At 32.3% G+C, this 27,548-nt stretch overlaps 1 protein-coding gene across 2 annotated transcripts in view; it reads left to right on the top strand.

Annotated features, from left to right (window-relative positions):
* LOC148273173 (protein kinase C, brain isozyme-like) overlaps positions 1 to 27,548 on the top strand; it is a 49,009-nt gene that overhangs the window by 11,642 nt on the left and 9,819 nt on the right. The window contains exons 1-2 of one of the 2 annotated variants that reach the window (XM_088239064.1): positions 1,436 to 1,651; positions 6,867 to 6,995. In XM_088239064.1, coding sequence (XP_088095190.1) covers positions 1,543 to 1,651; positions 6,867 to 6,995 — 238 coding nt within the window. In that variant the 5' untranslated portion in view covers positions 1,436 to 1,542. Of the gene's footprint in view, positions 1 to 1,435; positions 1,652 to 6,866; positions 6,996 to 27,548 lie in introns of those variants that run through there. The other variant, XM_088239065.1, reaches the window with a different exon arrangement.

The raw sequence follows: 27,548 nt of genomic DNA, 5'->3' as shown, positions 1-27,548 counted from the left end.
TAGCCTGTTATGGTTCAAAAATTAATAGCTTTTGAATTGATTTTGTATTTACAATACCAACGGATTTCATAAAAGGTAACCATTTCTATGTGCAGGTTGTAACAAAAAAGACGGAATAAGTTTTTTATTATTGGTAGAGTTTTGATTTTTTTTCCTAGTCAATACAATTCAATTTCTACCCCCTAAACGTAGAAACCGTACAAGTTGAGTAGTTTTTTTGTACTTCTTCGGCTAAAAGTTAATAACATATCCTATAAGACATGTCTGATATGATTTTTAATATTCTCCATATTTATAAGTTACGAATACTGATTACCGAACACACGAGTTCTAAAAACACTATCGAACTAGGTACACGTGACGAAGTAACAAATAATTACTTTGACTCGATTACGGCAGGACGTAATACATTTTCAACTAACGTTTAATTTATAAGTCATTTCACAGATCTATTATCAAAATAATATTAATTAACGTCGAAAAACATGAAATACAGATACTGTAAATTGCAATTACACATACTATATTCTGATTTGATTCTTGAAATCATATTTATGTGTTTTAGTAGAGAAAAGTATCCACCAATGCTAAATAAACGCTTTTTTAGCAATCCTTTTATATTTATGTTACAAATCAAGTACAATTCATTTTCACGAAATGAACACAAACTTCCAGAATATACGTGCAAATTTAGCCACATTCGAACTATGTTATCTTAGTCAATGTTTCGCTGATAATTCGCTTTCAACTCACCCGCAGTACGCCATATGAGCGTTAATTGAATTGTGAGATAGTGGATATATCCATCAATATTCGAAATCAAATATCCCGCATAAATTACTCGTTACCGAGTGAGGGTAAGCACTCAACCACACCCCCGTATTATACACCTAGTTGGATAATTTAATAACAGGTAGAATGTATGTTACTGTAGGCCTTAGGAATGGTCAATAATACAACTTTCAAAAATACATTAAAGTTGATTTTCACAATTTTAGTTTTAAATAAATGGCTAGAATATTTCACGGATGACTTTAATAGGGCCTCAAACGAATTGATTCGCAATAAACATACCCCAGTAGTTCATTATTTACCATTTTCATCCACCATTGTTAAACATAATCAGAAAATTATAATTGACTTAGTATTGTATTTTAGATTTACATTATACAATAAGGAAATTGGAATCTTCAACATTATCAAATTACACGTTCATCTTTATTTACACAACAATCATTACGACATATTCCAAATTATGTATTTTTACTATTAATGTAGGAAAGACAAACGAAATTGGGTTATTTGAAACTGGTTACAAATATTATGGAACAAAAGGTACGCTCTAGTTGGATTTCAAGTGTATCTACAGCTTAAAAAGGTAAAATAAACTTATATTACTGTCGTCTAAAATTCGCAAAACTGTTTTTTTTTTCAATTGGTTTAATTTTTAAAAACTTCTAAGAATACGAAAATTAGAGGTATCAGGGTGAAAGAATCGTATGAAGATAGTTTTTTTTTGTTTTCCCTTGCCTCGAGCAGGCGATGACGGCACCTCACAAGTGGGAGATCTGGACATACCTGACGCCGACGTTCTGCGACCATTGCGGCTCCATGCTGCACGGCATCGCTCATCAGGGCCTCAAGTGTACAGGTATAGGGACACGGTCGCCCTTTTTACGCTTCGGCGAGATTAGCTGCCGCGACGACAGTATAAAAGGAAATATTGGCTATGAAAAAAGGACTTGTCGCAAAGAGACGTATCATTTTTGACTTATTTAGCAGTAATGATTCCGATTTGCACAAGAATATATTCAATTAGATAATATTTGTCGTTACGATATCCTCAGCATTTTCATATTTTTTATACTGTCTTAAATCGCGTAAAATTTAATTTTAAAAAAAAACGGTCTTTTTTGGAAAAGGAATAATGCTATTGACGTTAATGAGAATGAAAATACAAATGACTTATTTTATTTTATTATAATATTCATTTTGATCATTTCTCATTCCACATAGTAACACTATTCCGCTCTATAGACCGTGGTTTGACAGTGACCGTGCCTTTATTGAAAGCGTTATCCCTGAAAATGAGCTGGTGGTGCTAGTTTTATTGGAACACGTCTATCACGTGAGATACGTGGATCGAACCTGCGGATAGACAACGCGATACACTCGTAGATTAGACCTGCCATCCTATTCTCTATTTGTAGCAGACCCTAGGGTCACCTAGGCACGCTAGGTTACCCCCAGTGACAATGCAACTACTAGTTGGGCCGGTATTGGCAGAGAATGAATTGAAGAAAAAAAATCAACAAAAAAAATAAAAAATATTCCAGTATCCAAAAGTTATTACTTATTTAAAAATGGTCATATAATGATTTTTATCTGCCATAATATTTATTTTTGTGAGGTCGATAAAAAGTTTTTTTTTTTTTAAAATACTGTCAATTTATCTTAAAAATTTAATGCGAATATTTTGACAAACGTGTTTGTGATCGCGTGTTCCACTTTGATATGCAGTTTAAGATAACATTTAATTATTTTTTACGTTGAAATAATTGTGTGTAAAAATGTTCCGTTTAAATACCTATAGCGTATATAAATTGTCGTGATCGTAGAACAACGACGATGTGCGAAAAATACCACATTAACCTTTTATTATATTTGATCTTAAAAAGATTGTACAAAGCCTTTATATTCTAGGTTTGGAAAAAGAAGTATGTATAACTAACCCAAGTTTCAAATTATATACTTTTGAACTTATCAAGTTATGTGTCAAAAACAAAATTAAACCGCTCTTGTGTAAAGTTGGAGAAAATCACTTGCGTCGTTGTTCTACAATCATGACTACATGATTCATACTAAAAACTTGTATCGTCTTAGTAGTGAAAAGAATTAGAAAAATGACTTTCAAGTTGCCTAAAATACTTTATCTTTCCGTCGTAGTATCGACATTCATTTAGCTATGTCGGCGAAACCTTTTAATCTATGTGAAATCTTTTTTCACCGAATTCTCATTTGTATTTCTTCCCATGTGTGGCTTTCGCGACATGTTTGATTTCTTTCTTCAAATTCTCCGCAATACTGGCCAGGTTTAGAGCGTTACAGTCGTCACGATATGTCCCTATTTAGTTGTCGGCTGTTGTCGCACCATTTATTGCACTCCTCACCTTGTTAGTGCGACATTCAGTGTGTACACAGTGAGCGATTTGTGTATTTACGCCCAATATTCAGTAAACTGTCGTTCTACGCACGACTAACCCAACTAAAATGGATATGTCTTTATGAATCACCATTAGAACAGATCACTCACGGCAACAGTTCTTTGGCATTCAGAGCTCAGGAAGTGAGTTTTCTTATTCACGTTTCTCCACCCATCGAGTTACTTTAACGTATTTACCATTAATATTTCGTTTACTATTATTTTAATGATCTTGTACAAGTATGTAAACTATATTTCAAATGCAATTCATTTAATAAACATATAGCAATTTATAAATTATTTAGAATTTTTTTTTAATGTAGTCATCACTTGTCTGTTAAGTTAGTATAACAATCCCAAATAATTTATTATTTTTTATTAGTCAAAATCTTTAATTTAAAAAAGAAAGCTCTTAAGCGGGATTTTCCTCAAGATAATAATATATTTTTTTATCGGGTATCTCTGAATTTAATGTAATATAAATTTACAGTATTCAATACTTTTATATCTTTCATCTTGAGCCATAATGTAAAAGATTGGTTTAAAACCTTAAGAAATTTCCGGTAAAACTCTTTGTTTTATAGATTCTAACTTTATTTTTTAATATAAATAAAAAAATGTATAAATAAATATTTCAAAGTAAAAATTAAGTATTTCGCCTAGAAAATATTTTGTATAATCACCCTGTTTTACCAAACGACGATCTTGCGAGTGAAAATTATCTATCGAAATATACGCCGCGACGAGCTGATTTGATTGGTTCGACTATTCAAAACCGCCGATTGTATTAATAGTAACTTGATCAATTGTATCATAACTCAGTATACATGAGAATTCGTTCGTTAGCTCTCAAAACCAAAGAACTGCTCTTAAAAGTCGTTAGTAACAACGAGGAGTCGAACAACCTGTCACACGTATATAAAGGGTTCGTCACGTCAGTTAACCTGCTTGTGTCTCACGTCTGACCCTAACGATACCCTCAACACGAATGTAAGCATTTCCAAGTACATTATTACTCCTAATTCCACTTGTAAATATAACAAATATTAACCGCAAATTAGGTTAGGCACAAACCAAATATACACATTTGGATGAAAGCAGTTTGTAAATTAAAACTCCCTTTAAATCGCATTGTATCAAACCACTGCATTGTCCCTTACGCTTAGAATTTATCTCCTGTAAAGCGAGGTTTATTGACATTAATCTATTTGGGATGTATCCGGATTCTCTTCAACTAAATTTGATCCGATGTATTTAAAAACATAAATATATCTTTGATCAAATCAATTCTCTAGGTAATTTCTAAATAATCCACTTGGCAGATGAAGGCATATTTTAAGGAAGACAGCTTTTAAAGAAAATGATATATTAATGAGTACCATTGCTAAAAAAAATAGTTTTCGTACATTCCTTGGAATAAACATACATATGAATTATTTGATGCTCTTTTCATTCAAAACCAAAAGTCACTTATAATTGATTGATAAATGAATTATCATCTGATCATATGTGGTGAAGGAAATCAAAACCATCCCATCTAGAAATTTCCCCCAAATAAAATAGGTGTTGAGGATATTTAGGTATATATATATAAATATTTTCCTGTTTTTTGTCTTTAATTTCACACATTATTTTTAAAAGTTAATTTCATTAACTCCTTTCTATCTATCTCTCTTGTTTATTTTTCCTCCCGTTAAAAACAAACATTTAAACTAAACCAATAAAATGATTGAATAAATATCATTTCGTTTTGTGATTAATTGAAGAAGAATGCACTAGCACCCGAGCAAATTTCAGTGTTTCCAGTAGTTTCCTTTTATATTTAAATTTAATCGTAATTGTGCACTGTTTTGACAGTGTCAATTGTTCGAAATATGGATTCAGTATTAATTTGTTAGTTTCATTGCATCTGATTTTAATAAAAACAATTAATTGACACTATCGAAATGGCTGTTAAGAGAAGAAACGGATAGTTGAATTGAAACAATGATAAAATTATATACTTTTGATCTTTTATCCATATATTTTGGTGAAGTAACATCTCTTGTGCTGTGACTATGTTTTGATTTCTAAATATCTGTTTCTTCTCGACGTAATCTTTAGAATATGCATGAAATTTTTAAAAAACATAACTGTTAAATATATTTTTGATTTTATGTGTGTAATTTGCCCGCAAGTAAAAATAACTTATTTGGTGTCCAAATATGATATATTAGTTTTTGTCTATTGAACTTTTGAATTTTAACATTAAAAAAAAACTGAAAACAAGTTTTTAAATCTAGGTTTTATTTGACAATTAAAATTCTTGTAACTCAATGATGCTTTCCATTTCCCCCGTTTTTTGTTTTAATAACTGTGATTGATACTTAGAAATTCTGAGAATTTTCCTTTTATTAAAATTTTAACAGATTTCGAACCGCATTTCCGTCAAAATCCAATTATAACCTTTTTACATTTAATTGATCCTTTTATCGAAGCAAGTCCTTTGGGTATTCTTATTATACAGCTAAAATGTCGCAATTGGAAACTGCAGTATTATTTTTCATTTTAAGGGTAATCTGTTAACCGTCTTATAATAGAAAAATATTTCATGGCCTTTAAAAAGTCAATGAAGAAGAAAGTTTTCAAATTCATACAATTCAATTAATAACATCATTTACGTTGATTTAAAACATCAATAGGCCTAATAAATTAGTCATTTTTTAAGCATTTAATTGACAGTAATAAGTGGCATTCTTTTTAAGAAAATATCTACGTTCATTTAACGGATAATCAAACATAATTATCCTATTCAAATTTGTCGGAAATTAAATTTCGTTTTGTTTTGATAATAAAACTAATTTATGTGTCAATTTTAGCTCCAATCGATTTTTACCCATATTAGAGTGACAAACTGTCAACAGTGTCAACCATCTGAGTTTTCAGAGCTATCAACATTGACATTTCAGTTAGCATGCAAATTTCATCCCGTCGAATAATTTTTCGTTAGATCGATGATTGTTTGATTAAGCTATCTACAGTGTGCAAATTTTAATGGATTTTTTCGCTTTTTGTTTTTACGCCTCAACGTCTGCCCGCCTTATGTCGATTGGACCCAACGACGTCGCTGTAATTCAAATAACCCCATTTCAAACTTTATTTGAATATCTGTCTCAATCGCGCATTTACGAACTTTGAATTTGTTTGTTCGGAACTCGAACCCTCTCGATTCGCTTTTCCCGCTACGAGTGTGGTTGGTTCAAAACACAAACTCTGCCATTTAAATACAATCCGTTTTAATTTCGAATTCGGTAAACTGCTTCTCTTGTACGCTGATATTTGCCCCACTAAAATTTTACAAATCTTCAACTGCGATAATGTTCCTTTGCCTGAACCATTTTGTATTGAACTCATTTTAAACTGTTCACGTTTTGACAATTGGAATTTGACGCTTCAAACATATCCTATTTCATGGGCATTTAACATAACTTTTTCTAAACTGCTTACTTCCAAACCTTTGGAATGATAATATTTTACGTGTGAGACACAACATCCCTTGTTCTTTGGTTGGATCCAACTCCAACTGTCGTAAATTCACGGGGTTGTCGAATATTTCCCACTCTGCCGATATTCGTTGCGACGTTGTGACGTCGGGTGACGCTGGCCTATGGATGATGATGAGCAGCATGCGACATGAACGTGCACAAGCGGTGCGAGGAGTCGGTGCCGAACCTGTGTGGGTGCGACCACACCGAGAGGCGGGGAAGGATTCAACTGACCATCACATGCATTGGAAACAAGCTTACAGTTGACGGTAAGAACATTTTATATATCTGTATTTTTCTTACATCGCTCCATAAATCAAATAAATTGCCAGTAAAAAAACTTGAAAAGGTGTACTATCTAAGTATTATTATAAATTCCAAAGAATACGTTTGAACAATCTACTTTGTATTTGGTGAGGAGTATAACTGGTCTTTCACTTCATATTATTAATTACCGAGATTTTATGTCCGAATGCGGTACATTTTGTACTTTTGCATGAACCTGTTTTATGGGACGAAAAAGTTTAGGAAAATAAAACAGAATATAATAATAATTGTATACGTGAATATTTTTTACATTTAACAAACTGGATGCTTATTTGCGAAGAGGATATATGGATCAAATATTTGCTTTACGAAACATGACAGAAAAATTTCTTGCTAAAAACCAAAAACTTTACTGCGCATTTGTCGATCTGCAAAAAGCGTTTGATAGAGTTGACAGAGAAAAAATATGGAAGACGTTATCGGAGTATGGAGTAAGCGGAAACTTGACACAGGCTATTGCTTCTCTGTATAAAGACAGCACAGCATGAGTTAGGATAAATGGATTATACACATCGTGGTTTGACATTCATAAAGGAGTCAAACAGGGATGTGTGATGTCACCATGGCTGTTCAACGTGTATATCGATAGCTGTATGAAAAAACTGAAAGGCTTAAGAATGGGAACAAAAATGGGTGATTTTACTGTCAATTGTCTTTTGTATGCTGATGATGCCATGCTTCTTGCTAACAACAAAGAGTAACTGCAATTCTTGGTAACAATGGTCTACGATGTATGCAAGGGAAGCAATTTGCTAATGAATGTCGATAAATCGAATTTGATGGTTTTTGAAAGAAAAGAAAGTATGACTTAATGTTAAATCACTGTGAATGGGGTTATACTAAAACAGGTAGAGGAATTTGTGTATCTAGGAAATATGTTTACCAGGGATAGAATGACTGAGAAAGATATTGAAAGGAACAGAGTAAACGGTGCACTTAAATCAACCTTGGCAAGAAAATGTTTGTCGCAAGAAGCAAAATTAGCAGTTCACAGTGGAGTCCTGGTCCCGACCTTGATGTATGGGAGCGAAGTATGGACTTGGAAAAACAGGGATGAAAGTTGGCTGAATGCTGTTGAAATGCGATCTTTCATCAGGTGAATGTGTGGAAAACTATGTACGATAGATGCACAAATGTTGAGATCCGTACATTATGTAAAGCTGAGATAAGACAAAATCAAGAAAGAAGCTCTGCGTTGGTTTGGACATATAGAGCGAATGGACAGCGAAAGAACTGCTAAAATATTTACGGTGCGAATGTTGATGGATGCAGAAAAAGAGAAAGGCCGAGAAAGACATGGCATGACCTTATCCAACAAGTACTTGAAGATGGACCTGTTAAAAGTCAGTATAATCGGCGCGCGTGCATGAGAAGATGAATGAATGTAGAAGAAGTGAGATCTGTATGCAAATATATAGTGATGTGGCGTTCTATCCTTTCTGCCTACCCTTACGGGGAAACGGCGTGATGGTTTGTTTTGTTGTAGATGATTATTTTCCTTAAAGACATAAAAAAATATATGTTTTTTTTTGTATAAATCGCCTCATCGCGGATAGAGATTTATAAACGGTGCGATTTGGAAGTTCAATGGTTTTTTCAAATTATTTTATTTTTTAATAGACTAAGCCAAATTTTTAAAATTTATATTTTATGTGCCGTATTACCTACGATACAATTTTTTAAAGTTTTGTGATTTTGAATTTACTCCGCCTGTGACGTCTCAAGTTCTCTACGGTAAGTTGTCCTGATTGGAGGGTTGACTTCCCGGTAACAGGAAATGTATCAAAACACTCTGTCATTGGTTGATTTCGGAGAACTATTGACGTCGTTTAAAGTAGTTTGTTTTTATCAGAATCATATTATAATTTTTATATACGCTTTAGCGAAACTTTGCCGGACAGTTAAATGCGCTAATTTTTACAATCAGTACAGTTTATATCCAATTTCCCGTTACACTGGACTTCCTCAGTATACTAACGAGATGGATCATTTATTTAAATATTTTTTTAACTAGCTTGAAAACCGTATTCACTAAATACCAGCTGAATTCAACTATGGTTGTTTAGGTTTTCCAGATTTTGAATTCTTCATTAAAAAATGCTTGTCACTCAGCTTAAACTTTCATCATCATCAGTGGCGATATAGCCCGTCGTGGGCCCTGGCCGCCTCCAAAATCTATCTTCTTCCCTCCCAGCACCCTGCGGCTCTTCTCCTGATCGTCAGGCCAATTGCTCCAATGTTCCACATTATCCAACCATCTTAATTTTGGTCTGCCTTCCGGAGTGGTACACATATTTTTTTTGGGAGTACGATTATCATTCATTCTGTGCACATGGCCCAACCATTGTAATCTTCTTATTTTGATGAATTTTGCAATGTTGGGTTCGCCACACAGTGCCTCTGATTCATGATTAAACCGTCTTCTCCACACTCCGTTTTGATTGACAGCACCAAATATCTTCCTTAATATATATTTTTTTTAAATTTATACCACGTTTTAATTTTTTTTGGTCATATCCTAGCTTTCGGCACTATATGCAATGATCGGCTAAAGCATTACTTAATTATCAATCGACAAAAGCATAGAGCTGCTTTGATAATTTTTAATGAGATACCATATATCATTCTCATTTCTTTTCTCGTTATTGCGTAACAAATTTACTTCTTTAATGTTATTAAATATTTGTATATAACCACTTACCTACCGACTTGTCTATGTCTACCGGTTTCGAGACGTACCCGTCATTTTGTCAGTACACCAATTAAACCAACATGCAAAACCAACTGTACACCTTCACCGTAGTTGTTGCACAAAAATATAAAACCAACGCGACATGCATTTTAATAAGCAACCCTTATATGCACTGATTAGGTTATAATTATTTTTTTCTGGGAGAATTATTTGAATTAAAAGGGAGAGGATGAAGGGAGGGGCGTGAGTTTAATAGGTATAAGGTGACCATTACAATGAAATCATCGTATAATAGGCTATATTGAAAAGTTGTTTGATTATTGATCGAAAAAACATTTTTTTAGAGCTTTCCTAACGTAAAATATTTCCACATTTTTTACTTTTAACCCTTTATTATTTGTATGTAAGATTGCAACTCCCGTATCTTTATTAAAGTCATTATTAAAATTTATTAGGTTATTTGTGAATTCGCAGAAATTTCAAATTTTTTTGTTCATCCAACGCGAAAGAGAATTGTTTTTTAATTTGTAAACACCTGCATTATTTAATAAACTATGTTTATCTTTATTATTAAGCAATAATTTACCAATATTGCTATTTTTATAAAAAGCAAGCTTGATATATTATTTGATTTTATTTGGAGGTAAGATACACAAATATTTAATATCATTTAGTAAAAATTTTTACCACACAGTTAATGCTTCAAATATTAATCAATTTAATTCTCTCTTTTTCCGCATAATTTCTCCAAGCCCTCTTAATTTATTTCACGTAGTACGCGTATGCTAATTTGATACAAATCATTCGAACTAATGGAGAACGTTATTCATTATGTTTCGAGCCGACCTCGTGTTTCCGATAAAGAACTCGTAAAGGCCATCCCCAAATCGGTTTCTTTAAGTGTATTAAATCCCGTCTTGGAAGATCTAGTATTTGGAGTAACGATGACTTTCATAAAATGTTCCGGTCGTTCAATCCGAAGCGCGGAACTGTCGTAAAACGGTGGAAAAATCGACCCAAGCGAGATAATTCCAGTCGTTTTATGTACGCCCTTTACTGATAAACTGTACGCCACAAAAACCAATGACAAATGGCTGGAAGGTTTTTGCCCGAAAAATACATCAAGTGTACAACTATCGATCTTGTTGCTGTATAGAGAAACTGAAAAGAGTACATTTTGGCTTGTTTAAGTTTTTTTTCTTGACCTGAATGGAATTCAGAAGAAAATCTAATTAATTTCTACCACATGATAGACATTTAACATTTTATTTTTTATTTATCAAAAGAAAACAACAGCCATTATAAAAAAATAAATAAAATATTTACAAATAAACGAAAATTATAGTTTTCTATACTATATAATAATATACAATGCCAAAAAAATAAGAAAAAAAGTGTACCCGTTAAAAGCCACTCCGTGTCATTCCACTATTAAAAAAATTTAATATTACAATAATAGTGAAATATAAGAAGAAAATGCTTTTTGTTGACTCGGTCTTAAAAAATCTTTTCGCCAGCGGTTCCACACGGAGTAACCTCAGATCAGCCTTCCCTCCTTTCCATTTTCAAACTAGAGAAAATAAATATAATATGAAAGTATACAAAAAATTAAAATATTTAAAACCTTTTTAAATAGGTACTGTTATATTAAATTAAAATTATTATTTGCCATTAAGGTTCTAGAATTTTCTTTATGCCATAACATAACATGTTTATTAGTAATTCTTTACGGCATTGTATAGCATTTAAACTGTTTTCTTTTCAAAGCTACTTTTTTTTATAAAAAAAAACATCCTCTTAGGATGTTTTTAAAACAACATTCTGAAGAATGTTCCTCTGAAGCTCTGCAATATGGCCCTGAAAAGTCGTGTATAAAAATGATTTCCGTTTAGAATATACTTCTGAATGCTTCTTCTTCTTCTTCGTTAAGATCGATTGATCTATTATCAGCTCGAAGCTGACTCCTGAGACTTTGAGTTCCAGCTGTCCTTCCCTCTCCTTGGTGGTCTTCCGGGAAGACGTCGAACAGCTGGGATTTCGTGGGCCATGGCATAGGTTAATTTTTTTCTTTTTTTGATTGAACGGATACAGTCTAACTACTGCTCTTTATTTTGACTGTAATTGTTTATGTAAAGATATTTATTTTCAAATAGGATTTTTTTTTCTTTATTCAAATAACAAATATAAGCATACAATATTACTACTAAATACAATTTTTAAATTAATTAAAAACATATATTTACATTTACGTTTCCCGTTACGTAAACGAAAAAATACAAATCTTGTGTACATAATGGGGAGTGACGTCTTACAATAGTTTGTTCATTTAAATTTTGATTATTAATATTTTTAGGATAACATATAAATTACAAAATATATATATATATATACGGTGTTTTTAATCAGTGCTACACAACGGAAAATTATAAATGTAAATTTTCACTTGTTTCTTAAATATATTGTATTCCTAACTGCACTTTTCATTTTCTTTGTTCACTTTATTAAAGAAAAATATTTCTCCGTAAGCATAATGATGTTGGGCTGTAATTATTTTTAATTTGGGAATTAAGATATTACCACCTGTTCTAGGTCGCGTACTTACGTTTTGTGACCTAGAAACACTACTATTTATTTTGTCTTTATGTATTTCAAGCAAACAATTTTATATCTAAAACCTTAAATTTTTTTAATAATTGAACAGTGGGAAAAGTAGACTGTTTTAAAAAATAAAAGTTATTTATTTATTTATTTATTTTAAAGAAACAAACAGTCCACAGTGATATAGTAACCTTAAAAAAATACAGTTGAAAGACAGACCAGCAAAGTTTCTAAATAAGAATCATACATATTATTAAATTGTTGTACAACAAAAGGGTGTGTTTATGTGTATTTATATGAGAGTAAGTCTAGATGTGTGTTTATGTGTATTAGTGTAGAAGTAAGTGTCCAGGTGTCTGAGTGTGAAGTGTGAGCATCATTGAATAGTAAGTGGGATCGTACAGCAGCCAGATTATTATTTTTATTTTATTTTATTTTTATTTTCTTTTATTTAGGAAACATACAGTACAGTTACAAAGTTTAATATTTTACACAATTAGACTTAATTCTAATGGACCAGTGAAATTTCCATATTATAAAGCAATTATATGTAAGGTTAATTATGAAAGTAAAAAAAAGAGAAGGAAAAAGAAAAACATAAATGAAAGTTGTAAATAAATTAATTATAATTTGTTTTTGTATTTTTTCGACCGGTAAAATATTTGTATAAAAAGGTATATAGTTTAACTTCACCAACAAGCCACAAAATGTGGTTTGGTGAGGTTTTTGAATTTATTAGGTGTACTTCTTTTTATGTTTCTTAATTTTTATTCGTGTGTACTTTTATAATTAATAAAAAATAAAAAAATATTTTTTTATGCCTTAACATTTAAAGTATCTTCATCGGTAACTATAATTAAACACGTTTAAAATATTTTAAAAATTATGCATATTCTGCTTTTCATACAGAAAACTTAATTTTACTTTGTAGATAAAATTGAAGATAAATGTTAACTTCCCATTGTAATCGGGGCCCAGGACTCCATTGTGAACTGATAATTTTTCCTCTAGCGACTAACGTTTATTGTTGATTGAAGAGCACCGTTTACTCTGTTCCCTAGATAAGTACCTACACGTTAACTTATTATACCACAAAACTCTTTCATTTTAATTTTGTACCTGTCATGTAAAAGCTCTCTGGGTATATATAGATACTCGTAGTATATAAATTAGTATTATGATTAAAAATAAGTTTTTGAGTTATTTAAAAATGAGATAACTAACTATTTCTGCATTTGAATAATGCAAATGCAATCTTGAATAATGGCAACTCGTAAACCAATCTGCATGCTAATGTGAATTTTATACCCCGGTTCCATTATTGTGATGGATTTATATTATTCTACTCGGTAAAAGTATAGAAAATTTCCATCAACGAGTCTGGATCCACTTTACTGTGGAAAAAATATTATATTTGCAATTCCCGAACGAAAGCATATACTACTGGTTTGATATTCCTGCACAAATTAATATCTAACTGTATAGATGCCCATGATATGCTCAGATAAACCTTAATGTACCTCGCCGTAACTTGGGTACCAATCCTGTCTTTGCCGTGGGAAATTATAAAACTAACATCGGATTATTTTCCCCTCTGCCAAGAATCATCAGAACAGTAAACGAAATCTCACTAAACGGTACTGTCTTTGTGTTCCTACAGCAAGGGCAGGCATTTAAGAAGCAAGCGGTGTTGTCTTTCCTGACTCGCGCTGTCACACTTGCCATTTCCGCCTAGATTATGCTATATACACACCTTTTGTTAATTATACACTTCGTTAATTTAATTAGATTTTAAGAATGTTTAGATTAAGTATTACCCATTAATGCCAATCTATTAGGGCTTACTTAAGCCTGTTGATTGGCTTAAAAAAAAATACACGTACTAAGATTTTTTTGAAAAGAATTTACCAAACAGAATGCAATTTTAAAAGCTAATGAGGAACTTCAGTGTTTTTTTTTTGTTAACAGATTATTAAACTAATAAAAAAATGCATTTTACTGTATCGTATTAGAGCGCCATGATTTTATGAAGTTTTGTGATTTTGAAGTTACTACGCCTGTGACGTCACATTTTCTCTTCAGTGAGTTGCCCTGATTAGCTAGTTGACTTCCCGGTAGCCGGAAATCTATTATAACACTTTCATTTGGTGATTTCAGCGAACTAGTGACGTCATTCAAAATAGTTAGTTTTTTTTCTTTTTTTTCTTACATTTTGGAGAAACTTCGCCATACAACGAAGAATTTCAGCCCTACGGGAAATCGGATACAAAAAATGAAAAATATTTTGATAAAAATTAACTATTTTGAACGACGTCACTGTTTCATGTGGATCAAACAATGCTAAGAGAGCTGTGAAAGATATCCGGTTTGCTTACCGTAAACGGACCGATCGACAGAACTGACAGATAATAAGCGAGAGAAAACTTCTGACGTCACACGAGTTATTTAAAAAATACTAAACTTAAAAAATCATAGCGCTAATAATTTATTTTTTTGGCTTAGTTTAATAGTATATTAGCAAACAAACAAAAAATTAAAAATTCATTGAATTTCCTTATTTAATGCTCAAATTTTTTCTGCGAAAATATTTTTTAAATCATATTTCACGTAGTACTGAACTTACTCATTTCCTTGAAAATATAGTACACTTAGGTAGTAAAAACAATTTTTTAAAAAAGGGACAGACCAAGCCAGCAGAATAAAGCTATCGGTCATTATGTTTCTATGTAAATTTAAAATATTTTATAATCGTTAAATTAAAATTATTTAACGTTTCTAATCAGTTTTCCATTCATAATTTTTCTGGTGAAATTCACCACTGGTATAAAATTTAAAAATTACGTATAAATGATTTATTATTGTAATTGCAGTGCCCTATGTACCAAATAAATAATTTAGCAAAAAAAATTGGTAGAGGTAATACAAAACGAGTCATTCAGAACATCATCATCATCAATCCTTTATCCGCACCCGCACGGTCACATTTTCTTACGCTTCAGGTGCCGGAAAACCGTTTTAAAAACTGAGGGTCTTCGCATCAGTTTCGCTTATACAAAAAACAATTGACTTTTTGTCCATAATAGAGTTTTTCGTTAATTTCATTTTTTGATTAACGTGATTCTAATTTAATTTTACTCTACTCCTGTCACTGTCCCTTTTGCTCTGCGTTCGGAAAATAATATGGAGGGCTTATATCGAAAGTGGCCGTTCTTCCAATGAAATACTATTTCAGATAATAACAATACTCATATTTCCGTGTAAAACCGAATTTGAAAACAAACCATTCATGTCTTCTGAAAATTTCTTCATGGGGTCGATTATTTGGGATAGTTGCTGAATGTACATCTTGAGTGGTTTATGCTATGTATATGTGCCGCATGTAATGTATATGTTTGTGTATGTTTTATATGTGCGTTCATGTGTGTGCGTGGATGGCTCGGAGTGTGCATTCGGTATTTTTATTTATTTTAATTTATTACCTCCATGGAAAACGCAAATGTCAACAATTATCCTTTTTTCACTTAAAATTCTTATTTATTTTTTATTTTTTGTCACATTTAATGTTTATATCTTTTTAATTTATGAAAACTTAATTGGTCTTTTTATGTTAAAAAATTGTTGTTTTTAGTACTTATTTTGTATGACTGTATGTTTTCTAAATAAAATAAAAAAAAATAAAAAAAAATGACACCCTCCTAGGAATCGAACCCGGGACTTCAAGCTGGTAGACGAATACTATGAAACTGACGTTTCTCCGCTAGATTTCCTTTTTCAGGAATTTTACCCGAGTGCAGCCATCGATTAAAAACACTCGTCCAGGATTCTGGTACTATTTCACTCGTAGAACTGTATTCATAACAATCATAATTGGCAATAGTATTTGTTTCATCGAAACTCCTTTTTAATTATTTTTTATACCATGAATGCTTTAATTTGATTTGTTTGTTTTTAGGTTGTTTTAAAAAAAAAGTTCTTCATTAAAAGTTCCCCACTGTGGCTTAATGAAGGTGCTGCTCATCACAATACCTCGTTTCAATAAGATGAATCAATCACATTTACTTTAAAACCCTGAATTCATTAGCTTAGTTTTAAATTAAGGGGTAGGTTTTTTTTAATTCAGAAGTCAGCGTGTCCACTTTTTCTTTCCCTTAAAATCTATAATATTTTTATTTTTATTTTTTTTATTTTTTTTTATTTATTAATAAAACATATAAGACATGAATATCATGATATTATATTCCCAGGAGTTGTACGAGAAAACTCATTTGGGACTGTACATAAATAAATAGTACATTTCTTGTAACAATACATAGTATACATTTAAACAATAAAAATTTAAACAAATTTTAACAATCTATGAACTTAATATTAAAAAAGGAAAGAAAACATTTAAACAATCTGTGAACTTAATATTAAAGAAGAAAATAAAAACATTCAAACAATCTGTGAACTTAATATTAAAAAAGAAAAGAAAAACATTTAAACATTCTGTGAAATTAATATTAAAAAAGAAAATAAAAACATTTAAACATTCTGTGAACTTAATATTAAAAAAAGAAAAGAAAAACATTTAAACCTAAAACACAATATATAGACTATTCACAGAAACTGAGCTAAAAACTATCACTTTCAAAAAGATTCAAGAAATAGGTCTTCATTTCTGGTCTTTGAGATTTACCACTCGACATTTCATTTTTAAGGTCATCAGGCAGTTTATTAAATTGTATACGACCAATGTATTCCAGAGACCTTTTGCCGAACTTCGTGGAACAAAATTTAGAAATGTGAAGATTTTTTGCATGTCGTGTATTATAGTTGTGAATTTCATGATTAAATGTAAGTTTTAAATTTGTGTGAGCAGAAAAGTTTATGATGTTTGAAATAGTGTTAGTGATGTCATACAGTGCCATTACCTTGAAAGGAAGTATTTTTGTGTTACGATAAATATCCTTGACATGGGAATCCCATTTCAAACCAAGAATGCTTCTCATTGTGCATACGCTTCCGTTTCAGTTTTGTATGCTTTTTTTCTGTAAGATTATTAAGACCTGTTTAAACTTTGTTAATTCAGATTCTTTTGATGTAAAAGTACGCCTGTATTGAATCATGTTTTTTTTAATAAATGGATTCATTTACGAGGGCGGTTCAATAAGTACCAGTTTTTGACAACAGGTGGCGTTGCTTAGGCAAGTTGCTGTTACTATTGTGTGCTGCCACCTGTCAAACGACGCGACTCCAAAAACAAATTTGACACGGATTCATAGGTTATCTTTTATTTGACGGCCATTGCAGTAAGAAACGCAAATTGGTTTTTGCTAAAATAAAGAAAGTGCAGTATCGTTCTGTGAATCGCTTTCTGCTTTTGGATAAGAAGACGTGTGAGGAGATAAAAACGAAATTAGATGATGTTTATAGGGACCCATCGCCATCAATGGCAACAGTTAGATATTGGTTCATTGAATTTAAACGTGGTCAAACATCAGTTCTGATGAGGATCGCCCAGGACGCCCGGCAAACGTGGTTACTTAGGAAATCATTGAAAAAGTCCAAGACATGATTCTCGCTTGTTGAATTGTCGAACAAAAGTGCGCAAAGTGGCATATGCCATAGGTGTGTCGATAGGAATGTTAATTAATATCTATAATATTAATAGCCTTAACATTATTGATTGAGTCTGTCATGTATGGGCCGTTCACACGTATCGCGCAAATTCACTCGGTCCGGTAAAATAACATATTTTTATTTTCCTTTTTGGTTTCATTCAATTAGTTTCTACTCACGGGTGAAAATTGTGCTAAAAGAAGTCGAGTAGAGATTAGTTTACATCATGGTATATTGATTCGTGTTTTTACATGCCCATTTATAAATGTAATAATTGAAAAAATAATGCTTAATGAATCCACCCAATGAAAGGAATACACATGCGTCCTTAATTGTTTTGTAAGGCGCTGTCTTTCTTTTGCATCCGATTGCTGTACGTTTTCAAACGTTTTTAGGTTAGTTAACGCTTGTAGTGAAATCTTTTGTTTATATGAAATGGTTGGTTTGACTTACCGCAGTTTCGGTGGCAAGGTAACGTGAAATTAAATGAAAGATTTACTTACATTGTTCCGAGATTTAATAGATAATATGATGAATATAAGATATACAAAGATGTGATTAAATTAAGTACAACACTGAATGAATTAACCGTGACACGAATTTACATGATGCGGGTATTAGTAAGTTTTAAAGAGAGAGAGAGAGCAAAAGCCAACTGAACCGAAGCAGACCGGGCACACGGAGATTCTGGTGAGCTTCGATCATGCCAACGTCGTGCATTTCCGGTGTGTCTTGCGCGGTGTTGTTAGTGGCAAAAATACGGTGAAGATACTTTAATGTATATAAATAATTATTTTACTTTACACCATATCGAAATAATATATTTAAGTTTATATTACTGTATGTAAGTTGGTTTATGACGTAAAAAATGCTGAAATTGAGGTATGTTTGCTATATAAAATGGGTGGATGTCTGGTCAAACATGTTGAATTTTTTTCAGGAGAGTGGTTTGAAGTTGTAAAATAGTTTCAAATGTATCTCTCGAAGTAAAAACACAATTAATTGCTGTTATTGTGGATTTATAGGCCTCTGATAAGGATATTTAAGAAAAAAACATTTAAAATATAGACTCTCTAAAGTATTACTAAACTACCGGTGTTTTAGAACTAGCTATTTCAGTATTGGTATAAATATCGAAGAACTCCAATGTTTTAAGCATTAATAGAATCTGAATATATGAACAAAATGACATTCATACCTTAAGTTCGCAAAAAATGTCTTCTAGCGTTTCGGCTTTAAGGTACATATATATATATGCGTAATAAATCAAACATAATATGCGGCCTCCGTGGTTAAGTTGTTAATACGCTTGACTCACAAAGGGAAGGTTCCGGGTTCGATTCCCGGTGAGAATATAAAAATTCAAAAGGTGATTTTTCCCAAGCCTGGCTGTTCTCTGCTACAATTCTCCACTGTAATTGGGCCTTCTGGCCTGTTGTGGTGTAATAAAAAAAAACAGACACCCAGAAACAATAGCTTGCTGAGAAAAGCGAAAAAAGTGAGTATTTCGTCGCTGGGCCGGCAATATCTGTTAAGTGACATTTTGAATTTTTTTAAGGAGATAATTTAAACAATGTATCTTTTGATGATGGATTTTATTTTTAAATACATTTTTATTCACGACAAAAGGGAAAAATACGTAATTTTATTCTGACAAAATATTTAACTATATTTTGTTGAAACGAAATTGTGAAATCTTAACGAGAAGTTAAAAATACTTTTAAAAAAATAAATCACTTAACATATATTGCCGGCACAGCGACGATTTGGTTTATTCATTTATGATCGGTAGATTTCACCCAAAATCGGTAGATTTTGGGAAGATCTTAACTACTTAACAGTTTAAGTTACTTAACAGTTATTGCCAGTGCAATAACACTGTTGAAGAGGTATTAAATGTAAGTGTATCGTTTTAATAAAATATTTTTTACTTAATCTAGATATATCCCGTTTTTAATACGGGAATATGTGAATGGTAATTTATTCCGTGAAATTCGTGACGAGGTGAATAATTAACAAGGGGAGAATCATCCCTCATTTTACTCCCGGATTAAGCCAATTAACGAACCCTGCTTCGTATCTGATAGATGACAAAATAATACCTACGTTCTCTAGTTTATATACCTGGTGTACCTAGCGTTTGAAATTGAATACCTACCTGGAAATTCATCAACATTTAATTAATTCCCTAATGGATCGACGCTCAATAATTATTTGTAACGAGTAATCATTAACGATCAACGTTAGTAATTTATAATTATGTCATTATAATTAATTTATGTTGTCACGTTTATTTTGTCCGCCCATAGTAGTGTTTCATTAATTCCCTTTCCAGTGATGGGATTCCAAATTTTCAAAAACCGGTTCGCCCTCTCCTACCCCTACCCCCCCTCCAATAAAAAGTTTTTTTTTTTAATTTGTTTGTTTTTTATTCTGCACATACACAGATTTCAAAAATTTAGTTTGTAAGTGAAAATTCTTGATGGAAGTTCATTGTAATTTATCATATAAATAAAAGACGAGTGATACTTTAATCCACAAATTTCGAAAATCGTTGAACTCCTTAATAAAGATACCAGTCTCGAAGATGTCGCGAAAGCGATGAAACCGGTCACTGGATTTTTTTAATTTGTGGATTAAAGTATCACTCGTCTTTTATTTATAGAATAGATTTAAAAGTTGATTGACAATAATGTTACAGAGTTGTATAGAGCCTGTGTTTCCTAACCACTATTAGCTATGAGAGGGCCGCTAGATTTTCTATCGCATTTTTTATGTATTCAATTTTCCTATCTCAATCCGGCCCTGTGGGGGACCAGGCAAGTTATGGAAAGGAAAAAATATTTACTTGTACATTTTTTGAAGCCTACATCTTTCACTATATTCTTTTTACAAAGTGCAATCACTTAACTGAATTTTTCCACTAATTTTTTTCATCTTTCAAATTTTTTTTTCGCTTCGTGAGGTTCAAATATTTTTACAACATGGTGGACCACGTAAACCGAGTGTGCTCCGACACATGCTCTCAATCGGAATATTGTGCGACAACATAGGGTTAGGGACCGGTTCGGCGAACTCTTAAAATTTTAGGTACCGGTTCTGGCGAACCGGTGCGAACCGGCTGAACCCCACCACTGTCCGTTTCCCCACCCAGTCGAGCGTAGGTCACTGCATCGGTACTCCGATCATAGAGTATCTGGATCATTTTTATTACATGTGAGGTAAAGTTATCAGTCTTACGCTTCAGGTCCCGGGCCAAAGACAGTAAAATTTTGCAGTGTAAAACCAACTTTGGAACAAATGGTCGTGATCGTAGAACAACAGCGCAGCGTGCGAAAAATGCGACATCGTTTTTTTTAATATTAGATCTTGAAAAGGTTTTATAAAGGCTTTACTCTCCAGGTTTGAAAAATATGTATTCAATAAAATATGTATAACTAACGAAAAGACGGACTGTAATGGAAAAACTAATTTCATTTAGTTTTGTGATAGGTTGGGAGTATTTGAATAAAGGATAGGAACATGGAATGGACACCTACCTTTGATACGATGTGAATGTTCTTCAATGTCGGGTCTTGGATGACGAAATGCACTATTTGTGATAACTATAGAACGACGCGCGACGATTCAAGAACTTTTATGCAATGTGATGTTATGTCAAAAATGTTGTGTGTTTTGTTCCAAATACAAATCTTCTAATTTTGAATTTCTTCTATCTTGATGTCAGGTAGGTACCATAAGGATGGGTCAAGGGAAGGATCGGAAAGAAACGTAATCGGCCAGGAATAATATCGATAAATGCTGTTATTTACTAACCAACGTATCAATGCATACATTTTTGTCATTATCGAGTTATGCCATAAAGTGCCAAAATAAATTGAAACCGCTCTCATGTAAAAAAAAAAAACATTACGCCGTTTTTCCGTAGGGGTAGGCAGATAGGATAGAACGCCATATCGTGTATTTGCATACAGATCTCGCTTCCTCTACATTCTTACATCTACCCATGCTCGCACGCCGATTATTTCTAGTTTTGACATGCTCGTTTTCAAATATTTGTTGAATTTGGTCCCACCATGTCTTCCTCGTTGTTTGTATCCATTAAATTCAAATCGTAAATCCTTTTAGCCGTTCTTCGCTGTCCATCCGCTCTACTTGTCCAAACCAACGCAGCATTCCTTCTTTGATTTCGTCGATAATGCTTATCTCAGCCTTACATAATGCACGGATCTGGACATTTGTGCACCTATCATACGTCGTTTTACCACACATTTGCCCGAGAGATCGCATTTTGGCAGTATTTTTTCCAATTCCAGTAAAGTTTAAAAAAATCACACGCGTCGTTGTTCTACGATCATAACGAAATATTTAATGAAGAGAAGTAAAGTAGACGAACGTGGATATCTTCACTCTATTTCCTTTTTCAGGATTTTTACCTAAAAGTAGCCGCCGAGTCGAAAACATTCGTCCGTAATTCTGGTTTTATTTTACACCAAGAACTATATTATTCATCCGCCTGTATACAGACAGGGGTTCGATTACTAATACCCGTATGCAGAGACAAACCTTAAGGTGAGGAGAGTACATTCTATTGTCTTCACCTTCGGGTTATTCTCTGCATTTGAAATTAGAATGTACTTTCCTCACCTTAAGTTTTGTCTCTGCATACGGGTATAAGGGTTTAATTTCTGATTAGATCAATGTGAACGGTTTATTTTGAAAAAAAAATCATTACAATGTTTTATATTACTGTTCAACACGATGTTATCAAAAACTATAAAGATTTGACAGACTTGTCATCTGTGTACAGTTGGAACGTTTGGTATCTTTAACTTGTGATTGTAATAAGTCAATATTTTGTTTTTGAATGATGAAGTCCGGTGGTTTTTTAATTTTATTATTTGTTAACAGACTAGTAACCTAAACCAAAAAAAAATGTATATCTGAAATTACCCGCGTGTGACGTCTAAAGTTCTATTCCGCTTGTTCTCGATCAGTTCTGCCAATTGGTCCGTTGACGGTAAGTAAACCGGAAATCTTCCACAACTCTCGTATCATTGGTTTATCCATATTGACTAGTGACGTTATTCGTTTTTATTAAAATATTTTTTCAATGTTTTTTTCGTACATTTTCTCTAATTTTTAGCGCGCGTAAAAAACACTTTTTGTATCCAATTTCCCGTAGAGCTTAAGTTTTCTATCTCATCTTCTTTGTTTTCCTTTATTAAATCATTCAAACGATTCTTCCCGATTGTGGGTATTTATTTTCTAACAGTGTATACGATATTCTGAAATAGCTTTTCTTGGATACTGACATAATAGGAACACGATTGTGGTATCCACAACTTTTCCTAAAAAAGTTTTCCAATAATGGCCTGAAAACAATACTGCAAATATAAGCTGGATATTACAGATGTATCGTAATATTTTGATAACAACTAAAAGCAATAACGACAGTTTATAGAATTCGCTAGAGAAACCACATTAAACAAATATGACACAACATTCACGCAAGAAGTAATTTTGATAAAAAACACAGGTTTTTTTTATTGAAAATTGTTTTATTTTTATTGATTCATAAAGTTAACAGTTTACAGTTATGTCAGATAAATAGTTTCCTCGCTTTTGGTGGCAAATACGCACTCTTTTCTTTGCAAAGTTTCCATGACCGTTTTGCATAAATGTGGCTAAATTTCAAATGTTTAAATAGGGAAATATCACGTACTACGAATACCGATAAAAAATATATAAAATGAATTTAGAATAATTAGTTTTATTTTCAAAATTTATATGGATATTGTAGATAAATGTTTTCATATATGTCTCTCCTGACTCGCGATGTCACACTTGCCATTGCCACTTTGTTAATTTAAGTAGATTTTAAGAATGTTTAGATTAAGTATTACTCATTAATGCCAATCTATTAGGGCTTACTTAAGCCTGTTAATTGGCTTTAAAAAATATTTTTAAAAGGTATTTATAACTTAAAAAAGAAAATATAAAAAATAATTTGTCACTAGGAAAACGCGACATGTTTGGCATGGATAGTCGTGACGTCAATATTCATGACGATGTTCCATAAAAATTAGAATGGTTTGGAACAAAGTTAAAAATGAACGTGAATCGTGACGTATTAGGGGCGTGGCTAATGGAATGACCGTTTTTGCGGGAATTCAAAATTACAAATATTTTTTATGCTACTAATAATTAGCAAAAAAATTTTTTTACTGGATTGTATTTCATAGATCCCTGTTACTTTAATAATGTTTTTTTTTTAAAAGTGATATTTCCCTATTGCGGTGAAAGTTGATACAGGGCTCAATTCCCTCCTCCTAGGCGTGCGTGGTCGTAGGCCAGTTGGCATAAACCTTAAACTTTAAAAAAACCCAAAGAAAAGGGTCCAACGGCGTTAAATCGCAAGATCTGGACAGCCGATTCTGATCACCGAAACGGGAAATTACATAATCAGAAAATGAACCATGCAGTAATTTAATTGTTTCTACGGCTGTCAAGCATATGGCGCCATCTGGTTGAAACGACATATCGTCCACATTCATATCTTGCAATTTAGGTACAAAAAACTGGATTATCATGTCGCGATAGCGAACACCATTAGCTGTTATTGCTGGACCCACCGCATTTGCGAAGAATAAAAGTGATGCCTCCAGCCCAAAATCCGCACCAAACAGTGACACGTTGTGGATGCATTTGTTTCTCAACAATCACTCTTTGACGATTGACTAAGCCATCAAGATGAAAATAAGCCTCATCGCTGAAAATTTTTGTGTTCAAAAAATCAGCATCTTCTCGTTGTTCTCCCATAACTCATAAAACGCATTGCTCTTCATGCAGCACTCCACTTTTAGGAACCCTGAGCTGTCAGCTGCCACGCCATCTTTTTTTTCCTTGGCTTCACTTTACCACGTAAATGGCGCGAAATTCAAATCTTGACACTGTACAGTTATTTAACTCCATTATGACATAGTGTTTAATTTATTTTTTTTATTTTCAGTTCACAAACAGTAAAAGATATCACAATATAAATACAATTTATAAAATAAAAAATCCAACACCAAACATCTTTCACCAATTATATGTGAACACCAATAGTCACAAAAGAAAAATTGTATATTGACCAAAATTTAGTTTTCATTATATATTATTAAAGTAGTTTATTAGAATTTAAATAAGATTACTTTTAATAAAATTTAATTTAAGATAGATGCAATTTATACAATCGAATAAAATTTTACTAGATTATTAATAAAGTCTCGTAGTAGTAATAGTCACAATAAAATAACCTAAATAAAAAACAATTCGTACTCTTATTTAGTGTATCCGTTTTATTATTGTTGTACACATTAGTAAGGGTGAGTATATTATATTTAGGGTGTGTGTGGGTGTGTGTATATGTGTATGGGTGTGTGAGTATTGTGCGCATGCGAAAGTGTGTAGTGAATATAAGTGGACTTATTGATCAATGATTACAAAAAAATATCGTTTTTTTTTTAAAAACCTTAATGAGGAAACGAAGAAAAAATTCTTAATAAGAACGCTCCGGCCTAAAATCATATATAACATTTACATATATACACCGCAAGACAAATAAATTTACGAGTTCTCAAAAAAAACTAAAATTGACATATAATGAATTATTCTTGATATTTAATTAGTTTTTTTTATATTGTTTGACATATGTGATGACTACTCGTTATTTCAAGGTTAAAATAAAAAATCTTACTCATGAATTGTACTTAGAAATTGCCATTATATATCAGGTATCAGATTACCCGAACCTTAGAGACCCATAACGGTTCATTTATGGTCGAGTGTTTGTGATGGAATAATAAAAGACATGTTATTTTTTAATTCATATTTAAGAAGTAGGTGCTTATCGCTTTATTTTAAATTTAAGTATTTTACATTTAAACATATTTATAACATTTAAAAATATTTAGTACTTAGTGAATTCACCTTTATTTTTTATAACATGTAAAATTCTATTATTTAGAGAAGCGTAAAGCGAATCTAAAATTTCTGATGTTATTTCTTCTTCCCAAACTTGAATTAAGTTTTTTTTTAATTCCTCAATGTTTTTTGATTTTTTTTTCCCGACTTTTTTTTTCATAATCGCCCATAAATTTTCTATCGGGTTCAAATCAGGGCTATTCCCGGGCCACGTCAACGATTTTAAGCCAATTTTCTCCTTGAATTCATTGATCTATAAAAAAACAATAAATTATTTATCATGTGGTCACAAAATGCATTTAAAAATATATATATTTGTACTCACAGTGCGGGCTCTATGGCACGGCGCAGAATCGTCCTGAAAAATTGGGTCCGCGGTATACTGCGTAATGTCCTCGATTGTTGGAATAATATGTTTTTTTAACACTTTTTTGTACTGAATGGCATTCATCGTACCCTGTACAAAATTTAGAGGTCCTAAACCGTATGCTGTCATGCACCCCCAAATCATCACGTAGGGTGAATGTTTAACGGTTCTAGTGACACACGACGGATGATATCTTTCCCCACGTTTTCGTCGAACTATCTTTCTGCCGTCTGGACCAAAAAGGTTGAATTTTGATTCATCAGAGAAAACAACATTTTGCCAATCCTCCAAGATCCAATTCTGGTGCTCTTTCGCCCAATCCAGTCTAGCCTTCTTCATTTTGTCCGTGAGTAATGGTTTCTTTGCGGGACTCCGTGCTTGGAAACCATGCTCCAACAGCCGCCTGGACACTGTTTTTACTGAAAATGTTGATGTGCTGGTAGACTGCACCTCTGCGTGTATTTCAGGTGCCGTTAAAAATCGATCGCGCATAACAATTTTTTTTATTAAGCGATCATCTCGGGCAGATGTCACGCGCCCCCGTCCGCTTCCTTTTTTCCGTTCTATGGATCCAGTTTCTTGGATTTTTTTTAATAAAAACCTCACTGCACCTTCTGAATACCCAACTCGACGAGATATTTCACAATTAGATATGTTTTCTTGCGACAATGTGATTATTTTGGATTTTATCGCAATCGACATTTGCTTTGCACTTTCCATGATTGTTGTGTTATGTTCACTCAAACGCGGGTAAAACAAGACTGTTGAGACATTTTAAAATGTAAATATTGTAGAAAGGTGACACATAGTGTCCTTAATTTATTAAACAAAAGAAAGAGGTATCGATAAAGGATTTCTTAGAAAAAGGGTTCAGTAAAGTCAAGGGGCGCGGTAGCAGGTAAACTCGTAATTTTTTTTGTCTTGCGGTGTATATGTGTAAGTATTCATAATTTACAGGGATCTGTCACAATAGATATTCACAGGTCGCAAATACTTAATTATTTATTTGTGTATTCTTTGTGTTAAAATAGTCATTTGATCAATTGTTTTGCACGTATTCTATGCCTTGATTTATATTGCAATTTTTTTAAAAAAGCTGAATAAATTGAGCGCAATCTTTAAATTATCTACGAAAATTATTTTTATTTTGTTTTTATTAATTTTAACATCCATAAGGCTTTCACATGCAAATGATATAAAATATAGGTATATGAACAACATACAATACGCCCAGAGGGCTTATTCATGACGAGTACAAAATTAAAATTT

The sequence above is a fragment of the Micrasema longulum genome, unplaced genomic scaffold, assembly GCF_059751315.1.
Source record: "Micrasema longulum isolate JH-2025_06_02 unplaced genomic scaffold, ASM5975131v1 h1tg002055l, whole genome shotgun sequence".
Classification (NCBI taxonomy): Eukaryota; Metazoa; Arthropoda; class Insecta; order Trichoptera; family Brachycentridae; genus Micrasema; species Micrasema longulum.
This window is presented reverse-complemented; position numbering and strand designations above follow the sequence as displayed.